Consider the following 21,589-nt stretch of genomic DNA (forward strand, 5'->3'; position numbering starts at 1 on the left):
TTACATACATTGAATCCAGTAAATTTATCCCCCAAGTAGAGTTTGTTGTTGAAATTAATGGAAATAACTGGAAATTGAAATTAAGAGAAATATTTTCAAGAAACAATAGGAAAGCTTCAGGAAATATTTAAAGCAAGTCAATTCCATCATTCGAGTCCAAATCGCTATGATACTCCTTGTTTGGGAAGGTGTGAGCACAGCACTGCTTCTAGCTAGCTAGAACTTCGAACTCTGATGAAATCACACTAGCACATTGCGTTTCTTTTGTACAGATAGACGACCTGTTTTCTTTGTATGAGTTTACAACACAATACAAACAATCCTAAGCGGTAGCTCGTATCACTAACTAGCAGTGCTGTGGTGTGACGAATGATCGTTATATTTAATCTTTCAATTGTTTCATCAGAAGATTTGTCGGATCTTGTACTTCTTTTGATGAATGTCTTTTTTTAAACAATTTTTTAGCTCCTTCGTTTTTATCATTCGCTTTTCTGTATATGTCGGTATTAACCAGATCATCCATTTTGTCATCATCTATTTTGTCTCCTCTGATGCTAACAGGATGGCATAGACGTCTGCAGTTATAAGGACCTGAACATACCTTTTCCGTATCGTAGAGATTCTTATAAATTCTTCAACTGTGAGGAGTTATGTGACAGTGGATCACTTGGTTTTAAATATCTACTTTAAGAAGCAAACTATTTTTGGCCGTATAATTGGTATAAATCATCGTAAGACACTTGGTATTTTTCCAAGGAAAGATTTTCGTCAACTTACATTTTCTTGTAAAAAATATGAAGTTTACTAGAATCTGACACTATGGTCTGGTCTGGTCATCCATAAGTGACTCGGTAAATACTGTCGGGGTGCTCTAAAAATCTGCAAAAACGGTGACCGTCATTTATGAATGATCCCTAGACGATATCGAATAGACATATGGACATTTATGTAGGAAACCATATCAAAAGGAAGTTTCAATTTATTAAATTCATTCAAAAAACGTATACCTGCTACATCTAATGGAATTGAATTCAATTTATTAAGTCCGCAATAGAGTATGATATCGTAAAGTTATATCTCGAAGACTACCAAATGTTCAACGGAATTGCACGATAAATGAAAAACAGTGCTGTTGTCTGACATCCTTCGACATTCAGAAATAATTGGCGACTACGTTATCACAAATTGATAGCTAAAGTGTACATTAGAGCATAATGAAACTTTTATTTAAGAAGCTGAGTGATGAAGATTGGTAACATTTCAATAGTAAATTGTTAAGAGTTCAAATATTACGACCTTTTCACAATAAATTGCTTCGTCATTTACACATGGAACAGAAAGTAAGACCGTCGAAATTTTCGATTTATTTATTTACAGTATAATTGAAGAAAATGTAATTACAAATCTTTTAGCGCACATAAAAACTGGTCATTTCTATTTTAGTTAGATTATAGTTAATTGGTACGTATACACAACAACCAGTGTATATCGCTCAGTTGTTGTGTATTCGCTGTGCTGTTTACAATTTTTTTTTTGCTTTTTCTTTTGATGATTTTAATTAAATTGATTTGTATCGAATTTTCTGTTCCGAATTTCCAAAATTGGTTGACGTTTAAATCAATCGACTTAAATTGGACGTGAACATTTTTCTTAATGATTTGAAAAACGACATCACGTTCACTTCAGAACGAAGTTAGCTTAGATTGTGTACAGAAAAAGTTGTGTTTAGATATAATGATTTGAGCTATGTACAAATATCAATTTCAATTAACCTGTTACAGACGGCTGTCATCTGCTATCAACAACGACAGCAATAATAAACGACAAGCATCCTCTTTCTGAAATCAATCTTTGAAAATCTTCGATCAAATGAAGTAATAGATCAGATAGTAAAACTGTTAATATGCTTGCCGTCTGTGACAGGTTAAACTGGCCATATGATTGTTTTAGTTGTTTATTAAAAAATATTTAAATCTTTTCATCAAACACCAGAAAATCATTTAGAAAACTGAAGTTGTAGATTGAATAATGATAAATAAATGATACGCTTACAGCTTGTGATAGGTTAAGAACGATCACCCTTTCGTAAATTTGTAACCTACATTTGGGAGGAAGAATATTCGAGGAAAAAATTATTTTTATGGGTGATAGCTTATCCCACTTGGAGAAACCTTTGCAGATTGTGTAGATTCGTGTAATATGCACAGGTTTTTTGCGTGCTTTAATGGCTTTACTTAAAAAAAAAATTGTGTCAGAGAAATCATCAAAAAACAAATATTTTTCCGCCTAAATGTAGGCTACTTTGAAAATCGTTCAATGCTCTTAATAGTGAGTTGAAGTGAACTTTAACTACCGCCAACAATTCTGTTCAAGATCAAATATTTTTTTTTTTCAAATATTTTGTAAAAACCGATATCATTACGCTGGGGGAATTAATTAACCGTTATAGCGCACCGGTAACGTCCTAATTATGCCTAGCATGTCGTTGTTTTGTCAATTACACTACGTCATAGATCTTATCAGCCACTCAGCCAATGTTTCGAGTCATAATACAATTAATTTTACGATAAATTGAAATGAGACCGATCCTTGGTAGAAAGGAAAAGAAAAATAAATTAAAAATCCCCAAGCGTATGATATGCACTGGCGCTGTGTAATTATTTATTCCTTGTGCTTTTCATAACGATAGAATTGTAAATGGGACAACGCTCGTTTTATTAACACCTCCCCGCATTAGGATTTATGAGTTCATGAGCCGGGAATTGTGTCTGCGTGTGATGGCGTACAACACTACAGTTAATTTATTATTAATGAAAACATGCGTAAAACTTAGAAGAACTTTCACTTGTTGCTTTTTTGTGTGCTATAAATGATTATGAAAAATGTGTTAATACACACAGCAAGGCTATAATCGAGACTTTAGCGGAAACTATAGACATTACGGTTGGTATACTAAACCGTTTATGGCGAAGCAAACATGTTGCTACCACTAGGATACTTGCCATTTCATTATGACTCCGTAAATGATGGTTTTTATGTGTATAGCGCAAGCTGTAAATATGGATATGTCGTATAGGGGTAAAGTCAATGGGCCGATCAAATCATCCAGTGAATGAAGCAGTTGTTTACTAAAGATATGATTTATCTTCTTAATTACAAAAGGTTTCACATTTTGATTGCAGTAGTAGATTTTGCGATCGACCGAACATCGAAATACATATTTTCCGAGTTTCAACTTTAATCACAGCGTTAGTGTTGTTGTATCCGCAATGCAACATCGCAAATTCATTTCTGAAATATTGAGACGGGAAATTCTTTCAATTTTATTTTCCAATTAAAAATCCATTAGCCACACGACGAAACTCAAAGACAAATTAGCACAAAAATATTTGCTTTGTTTAGCATATTATTGTTGAATAATAGCTGTGCATGCATTGCAATCGATTGATTCGGATGAGAGTATGAGTAACATCGAGACGGGTAAAAGGATAGCATGAAAATTGAACATTGTGATGTAATTGCATTTTAGCATTTTGAAAAAAGGGAAAACATAGACCAATGAAAATCTATCTGGTTCTATCTAGTTATTGTCCTTTTAAAAACATCTGCAATTTCTTTACTAAACGGAAAAATATTTGTGCAACATGTTTTATCTTGCTTTTGAGATGCATTCATGAGATTCATATAAAATCTGTGTTGTAAGACCAGATAAGAACGACATAGTCACTATTTTTGTTGTCGTTATCGATAACTGTTATTGTAGTCGTGTTGCAGCTGAACACGATTCTCAGGAGAGAACAGAATTTCATTCTGTCTGCATACAAACTTTCAGTATAACCTGTTTCAGACGGCTGTCATCTGTTATCGACTAAAGAGGTCTCATATAGCAAAAAGCATGGTTAAAACAAATGAAGTAATAGATCAGATAGTAAGACTGTAACTATGCTTGCCGTCTATGACAGCTTAATGTGACTGTATGAGTTAATACATAGCTGAACATAACAACTACTGACAAGCAGGACCGGACTGGCCACCGAAAGGTGGTCTTGTGAAATTTAGTAAAAATCGTTTGTAGGGAAGATAAGGTTCCAAAAAACAATTCCGCAGAACGCCAATATAGCTAATTGAAGGAAAATTACAAAAGCGCACTTGTGGTTTGAAAAGTCGTCACATATGGCCAGTACGGATCTGCAAACAAAAAAGTGATTCTACATCACAACTACACACTACTTACTTACTTACTTACTTACTTACTTACTTACTTACTTATTTACTTACTTAGGCGGGCACTACAACCTACCATTGGTTTTGGCCTCTTCCAGCAATCTTCTCCAATCGGACCTATTCCGCGCCAACGTTCGCCAGTCGCTCACTCTTAGTACTTTTAGATCAGACTCAATTGCACCTTTCCATCTCGCTCTGGGTCTTCCATCGGGATTTGTATTTAGCTGTTTCAGTGGTACACGTTCCTCTTTCATTCTTTGTACATGACCGAGCCATCTTAATCGATTGATTTTGATGAATTTGACTATATCAGGCTCGTTGTAAAGCTGATACAGCTCATGGTTGTATCTTCTTCTCCAGTTGCTGTTCACATTGACCCCTCCAAAAATCTGTACAATTCGCACTTAAGGTTGCGGTTGAGTGGTTCACAACTACACAGGACATTCGATATTTTAAACGTTGCCAATTACAAGTGGGAAGACAGTAATTTACTATTGACATCTTTATTGTGCTCCTCGTAATCAAATAAGTTTGAACAATTGTCCTTAGTGTCACCTTCATTCACATTGATCAATTTATAGATTTTGGAAATTGGTCTCGTTACTCCCTCAAAAATCAGTGATGGCATGGCACTACAGACCTATCGTTTTTTTAAGCTCAAAAATTCAAATCATTTGCTAACAAAACTTGATATTTTCGATCAAGACTTCAAATGAATGAATGAAGGAAACATTTATAGCGAAACTTAAGTGAGGTTACGTCTGAAAGTAGCGCTTGAAGATGATCTATTGAGAATTATTGTTCAAATCCACGCTGTATTGGCGGTTTGTATTGATTTAGAAACATATTAGGGCTGTTTTTTTGATTCTGCACGTTTTTGGAATGTAGAAGCTTCCTCGTGTATTCAATTAAGTTATTTCGTCTTTTTGACGAATTTTGCAAGAATGTAAACATACAATCAATTGAACTTGCAACGACGTTAACACGGGATACACTCATTAATCGGTCTTGACTACATCCATGCGATTTAATTAGTTTTATTACAAGCCCAAGATGACTTTCGACAAATTGATAACAGAACGTTTAAACTGTATAATTCTCAGCAGCCTTCCATTTGCTTTTGTTCTTTACGAAATACAATTAAAATTTCCAACTTACAGCATCCTACCGGTGTATGCAGATAATCTTAAGTTCACAAACATTACATATTGCAGCCTCATATACAAAGAAACATAAAAATTAATAAAATTCGTTCGCTCGCTTATCTTTTCATTTATTTTTAGTTTAGTAATTTAATTTTGTTTATTCAATTATACATTTTTTTAATGATTCTCTCTTTCTCTGACGAGCTATTATTTCACGCTGCTTGTGTTTACCCACAAAGTCATAAGATTATTTTCAACGAAAACATTCTGTCGATTATGGATATACTTCGCTCTTCTTAAATTCAATGTGAACAAAAATTATCAGAGTGTTTTGAGTGGCGCGATAAATGATACCGGCTTAACACAGACCTGTACTGGCCGTGTGAGCTAATAGGGCAAATCCTGATGCATCCTTTTAACTTAGAATTCATACAAATTGGCATATTTCCCTTTCCTCAATCAAAATTAGATTTATTTATAGCAACAGGCACCAACTCGTCCAAATGAACATTTGGACACAGGTGCAAAATATTTATTATTAAATCTGTTATTTCGAATGTTAAAGTTATCTCCCAATGTTTCCTTCAAAATCTTTTACTTCCTTCGTTTTGGTAAATATTTTTCTATATAAGACAACATTTAGCCAACGCTCATGGTTTATTTTTGTTGTCGATAACAGATTATAGTGGAATTTGTGAAGGAGGAAAGATTCAGACTTTTTCATTCAATTTCGTGGAAAAAAAAAATTACCATTGCAGCCAGCACAAGTTCAAATAACTACGAGCTTTGCTGTCTTGGAACTAGAACTGGAACATTTAACAGATAAAGGGGCGCGAGTAACAATTTACGATTGCTAGATTACACTAGCATGGGACCTTACACTGAACCTTAATGTCCAAAGATCAAAGCCTACGAGTTAATGTTTTCGTTAAGTTTCACGAATTTTTGTGGAATTTCACACAATTTCATGATTTTTGCGAGTTCTAAACTTAGTGAAAATTGGTGAAATTTCGAGGAAATTCGTGAAATGATTTACATTAACAGCAATCTATACATGGCTAAATTGTTGCCTACATTTGGGCGCAAAGTTACTATTTCGCAGATAATGTTGGACTCGCATCCTTTTCTGAAAAAGTTCGAACATCGTTTGGTGTTCAAATGTGTTAGCTATCAGAAAAATTTGAAATGTTTATGGTAATGTTCCTAGGTCCGAGAAAACTCGATATTTCAGGAAATTTTTTATTGAAAGCCAACACGATGTTAATTCGTATTTTTTCAGTAAAGGATGCGAGAACAACATTATCATCAAAACAATGACAATTTTGCGCCCAAATGTAGGTAACAATTTACCGATGTGTAGATTGCTCTTAATGTAGATCATGCCAAACGACATCTCTGCTGGGATGAAAAGATCTTTCAAAAATATAAACAATGAGTAAGGCAGTAATGAAGAGGGAGCATGCGATTTTCTATTACAATTTATAAGTTGATATAGTCGTAAAACTTGAAAACCGTAAGATGACTCTACTCTCCATGTAAGTTGTATGCCGAGTGAACTTGTAATTTTCTTCCTGCGTATCTAATACAATTGCGACAAAGTTTACAGCCTTGTACAAGACTGTCCTAGGTTCTCGTATTTTTTTTTGCGTTTGACCAGAATTAGGTCAAGATCGACCGATTGACTTACAGAAAAATGAATTCAATTTTTGCATTGAATCCGCATGCTTTTACTGCTCCCTTTAACTGTTGTTTGATTGACACAAAGAAAAAATCAAATGAACGGATACCATTAACGTTCGTATAAATAATCTTAATTTTCGTTTTGCTATCGAACGGGATAGGTCAAATATAGGCAATTATGTTATTAATTTTTTGTGTTTCTTAAATATACTATAAAAACTGACGACTAAATTAATGCATAGAGCCGAGTGTCGGATGTTTGGAAATAAATCTGTTTCCGTTCGAAGTTTAATCAAACGTGTCTGGGAAAGAAATTTGTATTTAAAAAAAATGAAAAAAAAATTGTTTTGATTGCTTAGGCGATTATTATAATCTATCGCATGGCTGTGTGTATATTTTAACTGGATCGATTCTATATTTATAGAAATTTATATTTCGAATTAAATTATTAAAAAACAAACTTTGAACGATATGGTGGAAGTGAAAAGTGTTTGAAAAAAAAGACTGGAAAATGTAGTGAATCACTGATTGGTATTAAGATCGCATTTTGTGTGTGATTTAATAACCTTGGAGTGTGGATTTTGATTTTGAAGAAAATTAAAATGGATTGCGATGTGCCACATAAATCTGACAATTTGGAAGCTGATGAGTCCGAAGAGGAGGAAGAGGAGGCGGAACGGAAGGCTTTAAGGTAATGAATCAAATTTTTTCCTTGTTTTATTTTCTAAGTTAATTGTAAGACTGTGTTGTTCAAGACTGTCAATCGTTAGAAGCACAACAGCTTCCTATTTTCATACAAAATAATTCACTTCCTACGATAAGGTGAGGGGTCATCACCGAGGAGGTCTGCTAATAGTACATTTCGTACCTAGGACTAAAAGTCTTTTTTAGCGTGTGAGAAGTTTCCAGACAGAGCCGAAGGCGATTAAGTACAATTAGGTGTTTAAGTACAACCATTCAAAAGAGGTTACAAACACTCTTGTTCACCATCAATTTATCTATTATCTAACCTCAAACAATGACAGCTTCATATAAATTTCTGTAACATTGTGGTTAGCTTTGTGAAAGTGATAGCGCATTAGACACAGGGACTATTTTAGGGAAAATTTTAGAGAAAATCGGGAAAATTAAGGAAAATAGGGAAAAATGGGGAAAATTAAGGAAAATTGGGAAAATTGAGGAAAATTATAAGGAAAATAGGGAAAACTAAAGAGATAATAAAAAAAATATTTTTTTTATTGCGTAAACCTAAGCATTTTGAATTCAATATTCGTTTGTCAGCCGCCACAGTTGTCGGGTGTTTTGTACTAATTGTAGATGTTTGGGGGTTCTATAAAGTCATCAGTCAATCTAGATTATTTTATTTGAGGAACAACGAGAAGTTTGCAATTTCGAAACATTTACCAAAATTTCACAATCTCATTGTGAAGGATTAACTAACTAGAGCGAAAAAAATTATTTGGTTTGAATTATATTCTGCGCTGATGTTTTTAATATTCGTCATATTTAGAATACGAAATGGAATTTGGAGCTGGCATACTACGGGACAGTAGTGGTGATCTTTAAAATGATTAACATCCTTGACATAGTTAATAGTCACTAAAAATTGTAACTCTTTTGCAACTCTTCTTAACGTGTGCAACTCTTTTGCAACTTCTTTCAATGATTTCCTCTCGGTCTAGACGAATTTTATCCGATACCGAACGAAGTATTTAAATCCCTGATTGCTAAAGGTTGCTGGTTGCTAAGTGATGGAGATAATAAGCCTGACCGAGTTATTAGATATCATTTGTCATGTAGAGTTAGCGGTTGACTGGAAAGTTTAGCTTATGATTCTGGAGTATCTAGTTAAATGAATTTCGAGTGAGTTCACCTTGCACGGTGATTATGGACAAAGTTGCGATTTAATGAAATTGTGTTTAGTTGGTCATTATTTGAAACTAAAAAATTGTTCTACTTTATGCCTCAAAAATGCAACGGTTTTTTTCGGAAAATTAGTTTAAACAACGGAACGGACAGTCGAATATAAAAAGCCAGAAGTGGCGGTTCTATATTTCCGCTTCATTTTAACAATCGATATTTTGATGACATGTGCCTAATTGGAAATTTTGCGCAAAATATCAATATATGTAAAAATTGTCAATCCGAGGCGAAGCCGAGTCCAGTTTAGGCACAAGTTAGCAACAAGATTTTATGTACAGGAGTGGGATCTTCATTTTTCCAAACGTCATATATGAACATCCATTTACGCACTACTGTACAAAAAGTTCATATAAAAAATGAGTTTGGCGGGTCTTGGTCTTTCTTTACTAACAAAATCGTTTCGTCAGTACTCATTATGTGATTTCAGATAGAATTCTATTTATTATTGATTGAAGAAGTCTAAGAGACTTACATTAGTATTTAGATAACGTGAAATATCGAGATGCGGGTCTAGTTCGCTATTCACTACAAGGTATTTTCTTCATTGGAGAGAAAAAAGGACTCGATGGTTTCAATCCACTTTGAGATGACAAAAAATACTTTCAGGAAATCGTCCACCACTATCAAGCCATTTATTTTATTTACCCATTAAATCTGGAAGAGAGTTTTGAAGTGTAATTTAGAGTTAACATAAAATCGGGAAAATCGGGAAAAATTAGGAAAATCGGAAAAATTCAGGAAAATAAGGAAAAATTGGGAAAATTGGGAAAATCAGGAAAATTAGGGAAAATGAGGAAAATCGGGAAAACGTTTTCCCTAAAATAGTCCCTGATTAGACATCTCAAACGACACTGACAATGATCTATAATCTTTTGATGTTCAAGAATCTGCCAGTTGTCTTCTTTAACAGTGTTCCAGTAACACTTTTGGTTTTGAACTGTCAGGTCCTTGGGTGGGAAAATTTACATGCAACGACAATATTCCGGGTGGATAGGCAAAAAAACAGCATACATTGGATGCTACTTGGTAATTCATTACACTTGGAATCAATTTTGTGAACTCGCTAACTTACTCGTGTGGTTTTAACCAACTCGTTTTGGAAACGGTTATTTTGACTCGTGTAGTTGGTGTAGTTGCATAAACTCTACACTTGTCAAAATAACCGTTTCCAAAGCTTGTTGCTGAAAACCACACTTGCGAGATCGGCTCGTATCACAGAATTGATACCTCATGTAATGAACTACCTCCGCAACATCCAATGTAATCTACTATTTTTTGTAGGTATAAGCCACTGCGAAACAAAATAAGAGGCCAAACGACAGTAACGAAATCTGTTCCTTTGCCTGACCTTGGAGTGCGTTGGAAAACCGCAATTACATTCATTATTTACGAACATGCCATTTTATACATTCATTCCATTCGTATTAATTTGATGTACTGAAGCTTGACAAGTTATCATTATGTTTAAATTGCTAGCTTTAGCAGCGCAAAGACCAGATTGTTTTATGCTATCGATTGCAAATTTCTCCGAACAAATAAACAATCTATCGAGGCGAGCAGCGCGGTCGATGGTGCATTGTGATTGCTTTGAAATCTCTGCTTTAATTGTGTAAACATTAATTGAAAGTCCTTTGTTAGCCATTCTACACCATGTCAAGTTACTGTTTCCAGTTTTCAATTTAACAGAGTTTCTGTTTAGTTGCTAATTACAAAACACATTTCATGTTCATGTAACCATAGTTTTTCATTATATGTTGCCGTTTACAGCATGATTGAAAATATTTTGTAATTTCAGTTTCCTTTTGTTTCACTATTACTGATTTAAATCAGACCTTTATAGTATAAAGTTTATACAGCACAGAAAAATGAATTTAAAAAAATTAGTGGGACGTAAAAGATTAAAATTTAATTCTCCCATTGACACGTACAAGCAATCCCTGTGGCAATCGAATTTTAATTCTAAAAATGATTCGGTCGCAAACGGCATACTTTTAATATCTAACAAATTAAGATGTGTGTCCATATTTCTATCTGTGTATTAAATCTTAAGAGGGATTCTTCTGAAAAACAGAAGACCGTAATCGGAAGCCTTTTATATTGGAATTTTTCAAATGTTCCCAGTAAGGTATTCGACACCAGAAGACAAAACAATTTTTAGAAAAATTCTACGAAGCTTGTGTGGCTGGTGGGAGGTGATAGAAAACTCAAAACATGGACTTTTCTTACAGAAATTTCTCCAGGTACACGAGCCGTACAGGGTCGTGTGGGGTGTCATTAGAAAGGTAATTGCATGTACTTTCGGGGCAAATAAGGTCTTAATAGGTTTAAAATTCATCCACACTGAGATATGTACAGTTGACGTTTTCAACCGAAAAAAGACTGAAAACTCACACTTTTCATACAGAAATTTCTCGAGGTACACGAAACGTGCATTGTCGTGTGAGGTGTCATTAGGAAGGTAATTGCATATACTTTCAGGGAAACTAGAGCTTATGGAAGTTTGGTAGCATCTGCGATTCAATATAAGCACTGAAACATTTCAACTTCTTATAATTCGTCGTATATGCTTCCAAACCCCAATATTTTCTATTTGCCCTGAAAGTACATGCAATTACCTTTCTAATGACACCCCACACGACCATGAACACTTCGTGTACCTCGAGAAATTTTTGTAAGAAAAGTGTAAGTTTTCAGTCTTTTTTCGGTTGAAAACTTCAACTGTACATATCTCAGTGTGGATGAATTTTAAACCCAATAAGACCCTCTTTGCCCCGGAAGTACATGCAATTACCTTTCTGATGACACCCCACACGACCCTGTACGGCTCGCGTAACTGAAGAAATTTTTGTAAGAAAAGTGAATGTTTTCGGTATTTGATGACCACTTACCAGCCACACAAACTTCGAAGAATTTTTCTAAAAATGGTTTTGGCTTCTGGGGTCGAATACCTTACTGGGCAAAAATAAAAAAAGTCCAATAGAAAAGGCTTCCGATTTCGGTCTTCTGTTGAGTCTTCGGTCTGAGTTATATGAGTATTTTGCCAGGTATATAGACGCTTTGAATCAGTCTACAATTTAACCTTTAGCAGTGACGCTCCCTTTCATCCTTGGTCGTCTTCACCACCGTGATCAAAAATTACACCTTTTTGGTCCGAGTAACATCTACTATTTTTTATTCAGGCGCAATCGAACAAAAATTGACGTAACTGGGACGAAAAAGTGGGAAAATGGCTTTCGTTTTGACTCTATCTGGTGAGAGAATTTGACGTTTTTGGTCCGCCTGAAGAGTTGTTTTACTCATTTGTTGTGGATTGCAGACAAAAAAAATCCCAAAATCTACCATCGACATGCTGAACGTAAGATTTAAATTTCGTTATAGATTTTGAAGTCAGCTTGCCTCGTGGGTTTCGTTTTGAACAAAATGTATTGAGAACAACGGTTTAATTTCTGGTTATTATTCCATGAATTTCAACTTCTACATCAATGCACTTATTAGTGTGGCATTGATTAAATAACATTAAATTCAATTCGATTTCTTCCGAGGGTATCCTTCTTTTACATTTGAGAAAATATTTTTCTTTTCCCTTTTTTCCTTCGCTACTTCATAGTAGAATACATTGAGAATATTATTGTTCCATGTCCGATGTTTATTTAATATTTGATATTGATTTAGAACAATACTCAATTTACTGTTTCTTTTCCTTCTTCTTGAGAATGGAAAGCAAAAGAACAAAACCGCACATTGGTTCCAAAAGTGTTGTAGTCCATGACAATTATTGAAGCATGTGGGGTCATGTCCCATGAATGTTTTATGCCTAAGCTTTCCTTTTACACATATATTGTGTCTGATAGAGTCCCCCACATCATGTGTGCGCCATACAGAGAATATATACAGGAAATTTGCACATTTCTTTGTCGGAATTTTTGCTCGAAATGGTTGACACTCGTGTATAATGTGATTGCGGACGGGACGGTAGTATATAGCTCGACGTTTATATTATGATTAGGTTTATTTCTTATTTGTTTGCTAGTTTGTTTGTTCGGTCATTAATCAATCAAACAATAAACTTTTATTAATCGACGTTTTGTAATTCGTATTTTCTTCCAATTTTATGTGCTTTTCTGATGAGTCACAGACGTTTGCTGGGTAGAATGAGCTGGTAATCGTTCAACTTTACATAATTTATGTTAGGAATGATTTGATATGACTACACAAAAATGAGCGAGTTGGCATTTGAACTCTCATTGAGTTTTTGTCGTTCGGTTAGCAAACCTTACGAAAAAAAAAGTTTTTTGCTAGTCCTGTTACAAGGAGTAAACATGTTCAACGTATTGCATTGCTATTTGAATCATACACTGGGCAAAGCACCTTGGTTAAGTCAAATAGACTTTTTGCTCTAATTCCCCTGACTGAAAGTCAGACAGAAAAACAGAAATGCGAAAAAACGAGTGTGATTACGGCCAGAGCGAAGCGAGCGCCGTCATTCACACGGGTTGCACATTTTTTATCAACCACAGCTTGTAAGGGTGTCTGTGTAACTTTTGAGCTGAGACCATCCACTACCTTAACAGTCATATCGAGCGTAATAAGCAACAACACCTATATTTCCCTTTAATAGGAGTCGTAATTTGACGAATGGGGCTTTGAAGTGAAATCAACTTTGAAGTCGAGGGACCCGATCATCCATAAGGTGAAACCTAGTAATCACAGAAACAGTGTAAAAATGGTGAAATTACAGTATACACTGTCGTGACGTAATACTCTCTTTCTTTCTATTTGCAATGCTTGTTGCTTCAATTAGTCAAAATTTCTGTATTCACAGACTCTCGTGTTTACTACTCCCTTCTTGACAATCTATTTACAATCCGTCATTTCGTTTCTGATATCGTCAGCCCTGAACCAATTCTTTTATGCCATGCGATAGGAAATTGTGCTAAAAGCTTTCATTGTGTAGCATTTATCATCGGGTTTCTTTATGTTTATTTTTCCTAACAAGCCACTTCGTACTTTTATATTACTATGTTGTTGCAAGTAGTGTGCACAATATTATCAGTGTTGATGGTATACGGTCTAGACACATTTTATGCAAAATACGAAAAGAATTGTATGCAACACATTGCTGAAACAGTTGACATTTTACTCTCTTTTTTTTAAATAAATGTCCTTCTTCTTTATTCGCTGTGAATGTGGAATAATGTGTCGATTTATCACAGATGTACTGTGCTACATCTATAAGCTAAGATTGAAGGCGTTTTCTTTATATACGCAAACAAATAGATAAAATGAAGGACAATGTTCGCAGTCTGTGCATTTTTATAAATTAAAGCAATTGCCGTGGTGGTGAACCAGAAACTAGACACGAAGACTGTCTGTTGATTGCAAAAATCTTGGTAAGGAAAAAATGGACTCTTGGTATATCGCTATTACGAATTATTCACGAATATAACGACGATAAAAAAGCAATATAAGCTCTGGCAAACGTGTTCTCTTTTATAGCAAAATGTAAAAGCGAACGAAGTAAAAGATTTTGACATTTTCAGGATGGAAGATGTCGGGTTCGGGTAATAACTCTAACAAAGCTACTCTTAACAGTATCAAACGTACATTGGCAAAGAAGGTTATAAAAGTGCTACACGTAGCAGGTAACGTTTCCTCCAGCTACACATTTTATTTATTTCGTTATCAATGGGATCGATCAAAAAAAGATCTAAAAGATAAAAAAGGAAAAAAAAAAACAATTTAAAATTAAGAAAAATTAAAAAAAGAAAGAAAAATTGAGAGACCGAAGAATCTTCAAATCAAAAAGCGCCAAAAGAATTCGGCCTCCAGGCTACGAAATTTCATTCTCGTCATGGACGAATAGTAAAGGTGTGAAAAGTAAATGAAATACGCACTCAGCGCATCCACTGCTTCGTGATAGCCATACCCTGCGCGGTGTTTATTAACAGTAAGAAACTTGTGGTCGTCACAGTTACCTAGACGGCTCACTGATAATGAACCTCAAACGTAACTGAGAAGCTGTTGCAAATAATGTAGATTACCTGGATAAAAAGTTACCTGGCACAGGTAAAATTATGAAACCTTTTTTTTTGTCAGTAAAGAAACAAAATCTGTTATATCACATGTGCCGCACTTGAGTATACATGAACAATAACTGGTAGCTTAAATGTTTCCTTCGGGCTCGTCCTACCCTTCCTTATTGCAAAGAAATTATTATATTATATTCACAAATGTACCTGATTTGAGGTGTTCCTAGCCTTTTGAAGACGTCTACCTTACTGGTTACAATAGCAATGACAGAATAAACTCTGACTACTAATGTCCTCAATATATAGGCAAATTTAAGTTGAAACTACCAACGTAGAGGAGCTTTTTCTGGAAATTCGCTGGAAACTCTTTGATTAGAAGAAATACAAAATAATTACCGCCGGTGAAACGTTTATACCACACCAATCGATAATCTGTCACGTTGAATAAAATTTGTCGTGACCTTCTCAAATGCACAATGCTAATTACAGCATGAACCAACGTTCCCGGTACTGAACGAGGACAACACTAAGTGACTGTGCTCCATCAGAATTGCATAATCCGAAGAGTTTTCGATCGAACTAAAATTCATATCCATTTCACTGAACGCATAAAAACCCACGACACACACGTTGATTGGATTGACAGTAAAAATGTTAAACAGATAGCGTTTCCATAGATCCTATCGATATCTATGCTCGTTATCTTCGCATTTCATATCCCATCCTAAACGTTCATATACAGAACCGAATGAAAAAAAAAAACTTTCATATTCTGGAGGGTGGAAAATATATCTTCAATTTTCGTTTTTTTTGAATTTGTCGATTCGCAAGTAGATTCAGTTTGAGGTCGTTTATTAGCGCGAGTACACTGGTCGACGGTCGTGTGTGTGTAACGACTCGGGATAAAAACGGTTAACGCAATATGTATATTGTGAATTTGTTGGTGATGAGATGGACAGGAATAATCCAAATAGATTTATTATTGATGCTACATTTATGGTCGGATTAAGGTCGTCTTTATGTGATGTACCCTTTTTTAATGTTATTCTATTGACATTGAGTGCTTACACAACGAGTGTAATTTTGTGCTTCTTTAAAAGAAAAGTAAAATCATAAAACCCCGAGCCTATAATTGAATTTGTGATATGAAAAGAAATTGTTTTCCAACGGATTATACCTGAAGGATTTTTCAATTTTGGTAAAAGGTAAAAAAAAAATCTTTTCGTTAGTTTTCGATTTCCATAGTTCATTGTTGTGAAGATCAAAGCTTTGGACGGAGCAATATTTGTGGCTATGAACGAATCTAGTTTTATTTCCGTATTTCCATTTCTCATGGTCATCAATATTTAAATTGGTTATTGTACACACACCCACCGAGGTTTATTTTCCTCGTGAACAATTCCTCACTCTGTCAATAACTAACAACATGAAAACAGAAAAAAAAAGTTCTTCCAACATTGTAAATTATTCGTTAACGGCAAAATGTGCAAATGCGGATGGTTTTTTGCCTGCTCTGAGCTTTTTCAGTATGGTTTTGGATAAACTAAACTTTTTTTTTTAACGCAACAAGTGGAAATAAAATTAAAACTGTTTCAATGCGCTACCCCGATAACATTACTTAATAAACCAACTCATTAAAATCGAAATTTCAATAGAGTTCTCGGTATAACTCAAGTGCTCGTTACCTGAATAGGCAGAGCAGCACAAAATATAGTTATTTTCGTTGCGTTGTTTGATATAGTTATTTTACTAACGCATGCTGAAAGGCTTTTTTTTAGCGAATGAGAGGTTTTCAGCAGGAGTTATTGAACAAAATACGCTTTTTCTTAGCAATAACGTTTCCGGGTGATTGTCAAGAATTTTAACAAATTCTTCTTTGTTCGTCGGCCGCTGCATTGATGGTTCCACTGTTTCTACTTGTACTGGAGGGATATTCTCCCCAACACGCATGTGCCAGTACATCTACTTGAGAAAAACTCGTTACTTAGGGCATGTTGCCCGTTCAGTAGTTGTGTTTATTCTGAATCTTTTTCATATAAATTCGCCGTATTTATAGGCCTTTTCGATGTCTACTTGATCTTATTCAATTGAAAAGGACACTTTGATTTGTGATTTTAGTAAAGTGAAAACACTTGCCAGTGACTGCTAATAATATTTTCGACACTCCCACCAGTTTCCGTAGGTCTCGAGGAAACTCCAAAACGAAAATATGCTAATTCGACTGTTGTCTTTTGCCAATGCGAATTTTACCAATGCTTCCGTTTGAACCAATGCTTGCTAATGACTGATGTTATGCGAATTTTACCAATGCTTTGACTCTCCCACCTATGGTATCCGAAATGTTGAGGAAACCATAACATGCTTTTCACTTTCTTTGCTGTTAACGTTTCTTGATTGTTACAACCATCATTCGACCACCGAATGATTCGACCAACCAGGCTGCTATTTATCTTCGTGCTGCTATGCCCATAGATTTCTGCCAATTGAAATTGAAGTTCTCCCTTCAGACTGTGCTATCTTTCTTCGTGCCAATTGACCATCTCTGCTGGGCGTTACGACGCCCATCAATTCGGTGTCGCTACCAAATTGGTTCGACCAACCAGCTTGCTCCAATTCTCCTGCCGACTTTACTCTTTTTGCTGCTGCCGATGACGCTTACCAATTGACCTTCTCCTCTGGGCGTTACGACGACCATCAATTTCCGAATTGACTCGACCAACCAGACTTGCTAATTCTTCTGCCGACTCTGGTCTTTTTTCCGCTGTCAATGACCTGCTCTGCTGGGCGTTACGACGACCATCAATCTCCAAATTGATTCGACCAACCAGCCATGCTCATTTCTCCCTTCTATAACTTTCTTCTTCTTGCTGCTAATGACGCCTGACAATGAATCTTTGACGTTACGACGACCATCAATTTGATTTTGACCATCAAATGACTCGATCAACCAGCCTTCCTCTTGTACTGACCATCCTCAACTTGCTGCTGCTGTTAACGACTTCTTTTGCTGGGCGTTACGACGACCATCAATTCGATTCTTCCACCAAATTGACTCGACCAACCAGCCTTGCTAATTTCTTCTCTTCTGTGACCTTTTCCTCTTGCTGCTGCCAATTGACGTCCTTTGCTGGGTATTACGACGACCATCAATATCCAAGTTGACTCGATCAACCAGCCTTGTAACACCACGACCAATGTTACCAAACTGCTAATTCTTCTTTGTGCTGCTGCCAATTGACGTTCTTTGCTGGGTACTACGACGACCATCAATCCGATTCTTCCACCAAATCGACTCGACCAACCAGCATGTAACACCACGACCAATGTTACGCTTGTTACTGTTGGACTTACGTCTTGCGACTGCCGCTTTGTTACTGTTGGACTTACGTCTTGCGACTGCCGTCTCGTTGTCAATGACGCCTGCCAGTTGACCTTCGTTGCTGGGCGTTACGACGACCACCAATCTGATTCGATTGACTCGACCAACCAGCGTGTAACACCACGACCAATGTTACGCCTTGAATAGCTCATGCTGCTGCTGCTGCTACGGGACCACCAATGTCACGAACCTTCCACACACGTTGGGCGCCATGTCAAGAATTTTAACAAATTCTTCTTAATTCGTCGGTCGGCCGCTGCATCGATGGTTCTACTTGTACTGGAGGGATATTCTCCCCAACACGCATGTGCCAGTACATCTACTTTGAGAATGAAACTCGTTACTTAGAGCATGTTGCCCGTTCAGTAGTTGTGTTTATTCTGATCCTTCTTCCATACAAAACCTTGTATTTATACTGATTTCAAGGCTTATGTGACCAATTTTAATTTAAAGGAATACTTTGATGACTTTTTCCTACTGTTTTGACTAGAGTGAAATCACTCTCCATAATATTTTTGACACTCCCACCTGTGGTATCCGAATTGATGAGGAAACCACACCACGATTCACTACTCTTTACTGATGTTTCTGGATTGTTACGACAACCATCGATTCGACCACCGAATGATCAACCAGTCTCTGCTAACTTCTTCTTCCTCTTACTGCTGGCTTTTTTTTGCTGGGCATTACGACGACCCTCAATTTGTGATTTGACTCGACCAACCAGTCTTGCTGATTTCTTTTCTTCTGTGACCTTTTCTTCTTGCTGCTGCCAATTGACGTTCTTTGCTGGGTATTACGACGACCATCAATATCCAAGTTGACTCGACCAACCAGCCTTGTAACACCACGACCAATGTTACCAAACTGCTAATTCTTCTTTGTGCTGCTGCCAATTGACGTTCTTTGCTGGGTACTACGACGACCATCAATCCGATTCTTCCACCAAATCGACTCGACCAACCAGCATGTAACACCACGACCAATGTTACGCTTGTTACTGTTGGACTTACGTCTTGCGACTGCCGCTTTGTTACTGTTGGACTTACGTCTTGCGACTGCCGTCTCGTTGTCAATGACGCCTGCCAGTTGATGGTGGTTTCTGGGAAAGACTTGTCCGAACACTGAAAGAATATCTGCGAAAAATACTTGGAAACGATAAGTTGAATAAAGTTCAACTGGATACGGCATTAGCATTCGTAAAATCGTTGATGAATTCACGTCCTCTAACTTATATCACGGAAGATCAGGACGATTTGGTACCATTGACACCAGCAGCGTTTCTTCGAGATATAGAGCCAAGTGAATTTCCGGAGTTAGTCACCTTAAACGAAAGCTGTTTCCAACGACGCTATAAAGAACTTCTGACTATGAAAGAAGAACTCCGTAGCCGATTCAGAAGTGAGTATTTGGGACAACTTGTACAAAGGTCAAAACCAACACAAGATATCAAATTCGAAGTTGGGGATGTGGTTTTGGTAATGGATGAAACAAAAAAGAGATTAGAATGGCCAATGGCGAAAATCATCGAAATTTTTCCCGGTCACGATAAGAAGACGCGAGTGGCTCGAATCAAAACTAAACAAGGGGAAATCGTTAGAACGTTGCAACGTCTGGTACATTTGGAAGTTAAAGCTAGTGAAATAAATATCCAAGAAGAAGCCGTACTGAAATCAAAGAAATTAAACAAGAAAACTCCGACACAGTTCAAATTAAAAGGATCGGTAATCGAAAATGATCAAAAGGAAATCATCACCAAGTCTGGCAGAAAAGTGAAAACACCAATTCGTTTTCAATTTTAATCGAGTCAGCCGAACAATGCAAGAAAAATCAAAATTCACAGTCAGTCATACAGTCAGTTACAAATTGTCAACATGGATACACCAAAAACTCCACCGTGGGCAAGACGTCTTGAAAAGAAAATAGATGTATTGTTGCAAGAAAAAACCGAAAAACCATTAACAAGATGTCGTTATCATAAGAAATATGGAGCAGAAACCAGAAAAATTTGCGATCCACCTTGTGAATATTCATTGTCGATCAACAAACCAGAGAAGCGATCATTATCACCAATCGTATCGTCCATATTAACATATATGCAACCTTTGAAATGTTTGTCACCCATCAAGGATTCACCCGTCAAACGTAAGAAGAAGGAAATGGCTTTTAATCCGGAAGATTGATTAAAAGGGTGGGAGAATGTAAAAACACCGGTCAAATGAATTGTTAATCTAAGTTTGCCATTAAATTAAAAACTATCCAGTAGCCTGTAAAAAAGCATTTAAATAGAGAAATTTGTGTGAAAATCAAATTAGAACATTTTGAACACTCAGACGAGTAACATCTCTAGTTTCATTTTGTAGTTAGGAATCGGCGGTGCTAATAAATTCACCCCATTTCTTTGTGGAAGAAAGCGAACAAGAATCGTCGGTGCTAATAAAATCACCACATTCTAGAAAAGGATAATAAGAAAGTTGCTCTAGCAAAAGCCACCAAAATCGAGACTGGTTTAGAGTTTCAATTAAATTCTACGTTGATTAAATACAAATTTTTTACGTCGAGCCGAAGACGAGTATCAGTGAATTACAATTTTTTAACCGATTACAATATGTATCTTCCCAAAACTCGGTTAAGTTATAAAAAAACCTAAAGTTCAGTGGAAGGCCTTGATTAGCCTTGGTCGAGAGTTAAAATTTTTAGCCCCGTACGAAGTACTGGGGGCTTCTAAGATTAATATGCCGTTTGTAACATGTCGATTCGACATTGTCGAATTAGAAGCATACGGTTAGTGCAAAGCATTTGCCTATGTTCATAGATGACGAATCCGCAATAAAAAAAAGTCCGTCAGTCCGTGACCCCTATAACTTGAGTAAATCACAACTTTTTTTGATAATTCTTTTTTCCCGTTTGGTTATGTCAATGGAAAAGCTAAGTTCGAAGATGGGCGATTTTGGGTCGACATTTAAATGCTACAGTTGTAAGTGATACATCAAATGAAAGGTATTTACAATAGTTTATAAAAGTTTATAAAATTCGGATGATCGACTCTTGAGTTAGTGCCCTTGGTGTGAACGAGGTAAAGGGCGGCAAGCAGTTTTCCCACTAGGTCAGCCAAATTTAAACAGATTTCGATTATTTTTGCTTTATTAGGTAGGTATTGACCGTAAAAGCAGGGAAAAATAAGTTTATGAAATTCGGTTTACCATAGC

The 21,589-nt window shown here is 36.1% G+C and overlaps 1 protein-coding gene across 6 annotated transcripts in view; it reads left to right on the forward strand.

Moving 5' to 3' along the window:
- Nucleotides 1-21,589, forward strand: part of LOC119084184 (adenylyl cyclase 78C) — a 58,267-nt gene that overhangs the window by 1,299 nt on the left and 35,379 nt on the right. For 2 of the 6 annotated variants that reach the window (XM_037194054.1, XM_037194053.1), the window contains exon 1: nt 7,222-7,740. In XM_037194054.1, coding sequence (XP_037049949.1) covers nt 7,652-7,740 — 89 coding nt within the window. In that variant the 5' untranslated portion in view covers nt 7,222-7,651. Of the gene's footprint in view, nt 1-7,221; nt 7,741-15,914; nt 16,207-21,589 lie in introns of those variants that run through there. The other 4 variants (XM_037194049.1, XM_037194051.1, XM_037194050.1 and 1 more) reach the window with 3 other exon arrangements.

The sequence above is a fragment of the Bradysia coprophila genome, unplaced genomic scaffold (genome assembly GCF_014529535.1).
Source record: "Bradysia coprophila strain Holo2 unplaced genomic scaffold, BU_Bcop_v1 contig_732, whole genome shotgun sequence".
NCBI lineage: Eukaryota > Metazoa > Arthropoda > Insecta > Diptera > Sciaridae > Bradysia > Bradysia coprophila.